The sequence below is a fragment of the Taurulus bubalis genome (assembly GCF_910589615.1).
Source record: "Taurulus bubalis genome assembly, chromosome: 13".
Lineage (NCBI taxonomy): Eukaryota > Metazoa > Chordata > Actinopteri > Perciformes > Cottidae > Taurulus > Taurulus bubalis.
Window position 1 is genome coordinate 16,764,538 of NC_136601.1, and position 7,338 is coordinate 16,771,875.

The 7,338-nt window shown below is 43.8% G+C and overlaps 1 protein-coding gene across 1 annotated transcript; it reads left to right on the forward strand.

Moving 5' to 3' along the window:
• Positions 1 to 6,014: 6,014 nt before the first annotated feature.
• Positions 6,015 to 6,866, forward strand: kctd12b (potassium channel tetramerisation domain containing 12b; the record flags this gene model as incomplete). The annotated part of the gene is made up of 1 exon (XM_079228226.1): positions 6,015 to 6,866. The coding sequence occupies one exon, from the start codon at positions 6,015 to 6,017 to the stop codon at positions 6,864 to 6,866; it is 852 nt and encodes a 283-aa protein (XP_079084352.1).
• Between the last annotated feature and the right edge of the window lie 472 nt (positions 6,867 to 7,338).

Genomic DNA, 7,338 nt, shown 5'->3' on the forward strand with positions numbered 1-7,338 from the left:
CTTTTAGAGATTGTGTGGTTGAGTCAGTAGAAAGCACTTTAATTACGTTTTTTTATATTTTAATTACGTGTGTGTGTGTGTGTGTATATATATATATATATATATATATCCACACACATATATGCATATATATATAGACACATACATATATATATATACACATACATATATATATGTGTGTGTGTGTGTGTGTATATATATATATATATATATATATATATATATATATATATATATATATATATATATATATATATATATATATAAACCCTAGATAATAAACTACAGAGATTTGCGAGTTGGTAAAAATTGTTATCTCGGACAAGTGGACACGATCCATTACTGCATCAGAACTGAATTGTCATTGAAAGTGGTGGGTAAACCATTTATTGTTTTTGTTCTATGGAAAAGTGATTTGGTTTTGTGTTTTGTTTGTGCTTCACTAACACGTTTCCCAAACCCTCATCCTGCAGTCCAAAATAATCAACCCAATCCCAAACATGGGAATATTCCCTTGAAGTCATTGGTCATCATATTGGCATTAGTCTTTAAAGTATGCACATACGCTGTCTCCATGAAATTCATTGTGGTATATATTAAAAATCCCCCGCATTTCGTGTACCTTAGTCTATATTTTCGTTCAGTCTGATTGTGGATAAACTACTGGTGGGGAAGAACCAAAATAAACAATTATCTTTTTACGCTTTTTGTCCATTCTGTCCTGCAAACAGGAATTATCTTTCCATGACATCGTAAAGACCCAGTCAGTAGTTGTATCACCATTTAACACAGATATATGCATACACGCAGTTTAAAGCGGTTGTTTATAGCAAATCTGTATTTTGTTGAAGCGTTGTTGACCGTGATTTTACATTTGTATCACAGATTGTGTCAAATTCACCTGAGAGGAAGGGACAGAATTCATGTTAAATTGTTACAGACATCCTTATTTCATTTAGTGGATTCATAGGCCGATCAAGGCGGACATCATGCAGGATTATAGTTTCGACACATTTGAGTGACTTCCACGTTATCACATCTGTTGACCAGTGAAATTGTCCAGGCAGATAAAAATGAAACACCGATCTCTCTCTATCGTCCTGTTTGGGGAATTTAAATAATGTGCTTTATCCACAACCTGCTTCAGTAAGTCTGTTTATTTGAGTTGTCGCAGTGGGTTCATCAACACAGCCACAGACCACATGTTTGTTGTGACTGTGCAACTTTAGTCATCCAGTGAGAAGTGAAATATGGCAGTACGCCTCAGTAACTGCAGTTCCAGCGGTACACAAGCTGTTTGTTGGTAAAAGAGAATTCAAAATTCCTCTTTATCACTAGCTCGTCCTCCGACACATCTGTGCACAAATGTAGGATTTACTGTGAGGAGTCTGAGCTGTACTGCTGAATGCTAATACTATCCCAGCAGACAGTTTAGTCTTCCACTTCGTTTGCCAAAGAATGAGATTGATACAAAAATCTTAAAGCTCCACACTTGAAAAACTAAAGCTTTTTTACACTTTGATTTTAACTGCTTTTTTTCCAACTGCAATGCTGCATTAATAGCATCTCCAGCCCAACAAGTAGATGCATTACATACTGTGCAAGCGGAGGTCTTTCAAGGGCCTCAACGAGAGACTAGAGCCGCACTAGCTTCGCAAAAGCAACCGTCCTGGAGGAGAAAACGTCCACACAGAGAGCCAGCTGTCACAGTTGCACCGCTCTCGAGCCTGCTCTGGATATTACATGCACATGAGTGAGTTTCAGCCTATTTTAGGAAGTCCTCATATACTCATTCTGTCATAGCTCTGCTTCTGTCTGGTTGTTGATGTCTCCGTCACGTGTGGGACGCAGGACCACGTTTTTTTGGGTCTTTTTTAATTAGAAAAATAATTGATTTGGTTTGAATCTGCAACTGACTGCTATTGTCAAGTGTGTATATGGATGGAGGGTGCGAGTAAGAGCAGTTACTTAATGATGGATCTGTCCAAGTCACCACAGTTAGCGAGGCGAAACAATGCCAGGAACCTCAAGCTGAAGCAGCTCAGGGCAATTTGGTCATCATTAATTGATTTAACCATGTACACCTTTTCCTAATGTGAAATGACAAAATGTCTTCAGTAAAAATAATCATTGGAAATTGGAAAACATCATTGATGAAAACAGGACCAAACCACACATTTATTTAAATAGACAATATGTTGACCCCTGATTGCGATCTGATTGGGTTTTGTGTGGTGATCAGTGTCAGTAATTTACTCTCTTCAAATTACTACAAAAACTTACTCCAGGACTGCTAATAGCGAAGAAAAAGATCAGTAAGAGAAATGGTGATGAATGTGGAACCACATTTGTCAAAGTCGTCTATATGTTGTGTTTTTATAGGGAGGATAAGATTGGTTTGGGAGTGGCCTTGAAAAAGGAGGAAACAAACTGATTGATTAAATAGTTTGGGTGTGACCATAAAAAGAGAAGCAAAGCCCTGACAGAAAAGACGGTGAAGTAAAGGGATTTTATTAAAAAGTTTGCAGTGGCACTACGAGTGTGTGGGGGTTCCCGAGACGAGGCGGCCTTCCAGGTTGAATGTCCACTTTAATTTCACGTGTGTTGTTCATCTGTCAGAGTGACTGCTGTCAACTCTGACTCAGCCTCATGATTAAATAAACAGCTTCATCTTTTTCCTTTACGCCGAGGCTCACGGGGGATTCGACTCCTCCAACACACCGACACCGAGCTGAGATGTGTTGCAGTCGTGTCTCGTTTCGCCTCCATGTCACCCGTCTTGAAAGATGTATGATGCCTCACACTGAGGGAAATGAGGCTGTGCAGATGGGATCACACCAGCACCGCAAACACCTGATATATGCAACCGCCTGTTCATTTTTTGTTGATCCCACAGAATATCTCATAAATCACTAACTGGTGCAGTTGTCAGCAGGAACCACAGAGATCAATATGCAGACATACCCATGAAATCCTCCCAAAGTAACTCTTTATATGCACCGCACTTATCCAAGAATTCAGCATGAGTGTGTCTGGTTGTCTTTCTCTGAATATACATGCGATTTAGCAATAGCAGCCGGTGCATTTTCCCATTTCCTGCCTGAGTCTGCTGATCCACTATCTCTCTCCCGAGCCTCTTCTCCGGCTATTCTGGATCAGTGAAGCATCAAACACACACACACACACACACACACACACACACACACACACACACACACACACCTGACAGCCTTTGAAGGCCATCTCTGTGATGAAAATTGACAAATGTACAAAGATAATCCAGCTGCTGCAGAAGGTCAAACTAATTTATTTGATGTAGTCATTTTGTCTATTTTTCTGAGGATCAATGAGCTATTGTCTGGATGCGATTAGAATGATGAAATTGACAGTAAAAATCCAGGGTCACATACTGATGTGCTGGGATTTTAGAGTCGGCGTGTGAGAGGTTGATGACTCCTACAAGAAACATTTCAGTAATTTAATCATTTCCAATCACTGGCATGGATTAATAGTTGACAATAATTTAGATACGGTTTTGCATCTGATTATATTTTGGCTATTTTGTTTTGAACTGTGCAGGATTCTGCCGTTACAAAGCATATTTTTTCATGCATATTCCAGTGAAGGGAACTGCAAAATGGAGCATGAGACTGTGTCATTGACTCCACTCATTGGCAGACACCACTGCCATATTACCTCCAGATCCTGCGGTGGCCCACATAACCAGAGTGGTCCGAGCCAGATTGTTGACGACAAGGCTGTAAGTGCTGCAAGCCAGCTGGAGACTGCGAGGTCTTCAGGGAAATCAGTGCCAGAATGCTTGGAGATGGGCAAAATTGCCCAATTAGTCAGAGAAAGGACTGTGTGGTGGACTACACATGCTTAAAGAGTGAAAAAGGGGAGACACACTGGAGCATACATGGCAGGCCGCCTGTTGCAGGTCTCTCTGACTCCTCAATGATCTTCATTGGTGTGTTTGTTTGCACTTTGACTATAGGATGTATCATCTCATGTACCTCCACCTGAAAAATGCTACACTTGTTTGGCCAAAAGTTATTTCTTCCGTGTGAATGATGCACAGGTCAACTAAAAGTTATTTATGTAAACTAAGTACTTCTCAGTGGTAGCCTAGTAAAAAGCAGAAGGAACAAATATTATAATTTTTGTACTCAATTTTTCTCCTTCACACTTGAATAAGTTGAATATATGCCCGCTTAAACACAGGAGTAATTAATAACATGAATGATGCCCCTGTTAGGCTCACTGGAATTGGTGTGGCAGACTAGACAGAGTGGGTCACAGCTGTGGTTACCCTGCTATGACATGTCATATGGCAGCTGTGAAAAGGGCCTATTGGAACACAATTGTCCGCCAAACCACTTGTAATGACACATATCATGCTCTACAGACACGTCTTTAACTCTGATTTAAAGCACACATAAACATATTCTCTTCAGCAGATGAGTGTGGAAACATCACTTTGGCGTCAAACTTTGCACATGCATAATTTCACCCAGTGATGGGTGGAATCACTGGGTGAAGCAGCACATTTTGAGTGGAGGGGGTGGGCTTTAACTAGAATAATAACAACTCATGTAGAATACCAACAAACTCACTAAATATCTGATCAGAATCCATCGTTACTGCTCTGGAAGACACAAACAAACTCCTTTTGAGTTTTCACTAGATGTCACTGTTATCCCATCCTTCATTGAGATGGGATAACAGACGGCACTGATTTCTAAATGTGTTGCCAAAAATAAATGCATCAAAATGAAATGTAAACCCAATTCCAAGTCAGCGGCTTGGTTTTAATGAGACTCTCGCATTATACGATTTGGGCAGTTTGATCATTTTGTTCTCAATTCAACTGTTTATTCAGTCCAAGAAACAATTGGGAGCACATTGTCAAATAAAAAAAGTATAAATGGATGTTGACACCACAGGTTTGGTTGTTGTTAACCTCCTATTTATGGAAGGCTTATTTAAGGGATGTAGGAATAAATAAATTACAGGATACACTCCAAAAATGAGACTTTCTTCAAATGGATTCGATGGACTTATCGAATCATTATAGTATATTAATTACATTTAAACTTTCAGGATGATGTTCAGAATGTATTACCCATGCAGCCTTTACGCATATACAGTAAAGGACCTGGCTTGACCATTTATACCTGTCTGAAGACAGGAGACTCTGACCTGGATCACAGCAGAGGCGCGTCACCGCGCGTGGGCGTGGCTAACCGGAGTGAATAACGCTGTCTCTCCGTTACGTTGCAGTAGAGTTGCCGTCTGACACGAGAGGAGCGGAGGGACGGAACAGCTGACCACCTCGCGCAAATTTGAACCGCGAGTGATGGAAATCTCGGAGAAAATTTTATTCTGCATGCTCTCCACTCACTACTTGGGCACCGTCCTCTTCATCTCGTGGATGTTCATATTCGGGACCCCCACAGATATCTCCAACTATGGATTGCTTAATTGAAGTTGGGCCACCTGATCCTGTTTGCGCCAGGACAACCGAACGAAATTAGAGCAAGAGAAGTCGTTATGGTCAGTTGTGCAAATCGTGCATTTCCTGCTCAGAGAACTGGTGTCAAAAGCAGAATTTAAATCTCAGGTAATTTGCGCGTAAAGGACGTGGACATACCCGCTCCATTCAACGCTGCCTGAAATACTCTGCGCTATGTTTTAGCGATTGTTGGAACAATCCGTAGTTAGAATAGAGAGTGTGTTTGTGAGACTGCTTTTTTTGTGCCTGCTTTGAAGTGAGACTGGCGGCCAGCTTTTATTGCCCGCATACCAATTGTGCGCTGCAGATTAGCTGCTCTGTTACCACGGGCGATCACCGCAGCGGGACCTACAATCTCTGAGCAACAGGCCTCACCAACCACTGTGAAGGGTTCCACTGAAAATCCTATTTTAACCCCTGTCATTTGAACTTTCACTACAACCGAGAGTTTTTTTTTTTAAAGCTGCATTCAAGTGCACCTGTGAGGCAGGAGTAAACCATGGCTTTACCAGACAGTGGCATATCTAGGGAGGAGGTACCCTTCCCAGAGATCATAGAGCTCAATGTTGGGGGCCAGGTGTACATAACCCGCTTTTCTACCCTCACAAGTGTGCCAGAGTCCCTGCTGTGGGAGATGTTCAGTAGGAAGTCAGCCAAAGGACTGGCCAGGGACACCAAGGGTCGCTTCTTTGTGGACCGTGATGGTTTTCTGTTCCGTTACATCCTGGACTACATGCGGGACCAGCAGTTGGTCCTACCAGACCACTTCCCGGAGCGCGGGCGACTGCAAAGGGAGGCTGAGTTCTTCAACCTGCCGGAGCTTGTCAAGCTACTCGCGCCCCAAATGAGCAAGCAGAACTCCCTTGGCGAAGAGGGATGTCAGAGTGACCCAGAGGACTCCTCACCTGGGATTGACACGGGCCGTAACCTCGGCTCCCTGGGGGCTGCAGCCGCTGCCTGTGCCAGCCTGGTGCCCGGTGCCATGGACGGCAAGCGGTCCGGATTCATCACCATTGGCTACCGGGGCTCATACACCCTGGGTCGTGACAGCCAGACCGATGCCAAATTCCGCCGGGTGGCCCGGATCATGGTGTGTGGGAAGACCTCTCTGGCCAAAGAGGTGTTTGGGGAGACCCTGAACGAGAGCCGTGACCCGGACCGCCCCCCTGAGCGCTACACGTCCCGCTACTATCTCAAGTTCACCTTTCTGGAGCAGGCTTTTGACAAGCTGGCGGACGCAGGCTTCCACATGGTGGCCTGTAATTCCACAGGGACCTGCGCTTTTGCCCATGAGCAGACGGACGACAAGACCTGGACCAGCTACACTGAATATGTGTTCTACCGTGAGTGAGACTATCGGCTTTGTTCCCCTGGTCCCCCATCCTGTCTCCAAGTGCCCCCCTCCCCCCGACTCCCACCCTCCAGCCTCCAGCCATCCTGCCCTTCTCTCTCTGATGGCTCCTGCACCAGTAGATGTACCGTAGATGTTGTGCCACTCCATCTCTCTCTGCAGCCTCTCCAGCTTTTCTCCTGTAGACAGTATCCAGCTGCTGCTCTGACTCTTCATACCGTCTCTGCAGGTCGAATCTGCAGCCCCGCCCCCTCTCAACCCCAGATCCTTTCCCCCTCATCCTCAGGTCCAGCTTTTGCCCTTGCTTAAACCACCGCTCCATCTACTTGTAGTTCCCGGTCCTCGACCACAGCGACCCCACAGCCTTTCCTGCAGAGACTGATACCTTCTATGTACTTCTCCCCTTTTGTACTCTATATATTGCATCTGCCTTGGTGAAGCACAATACTGTATCCAAGAGCTAATTTTGTTA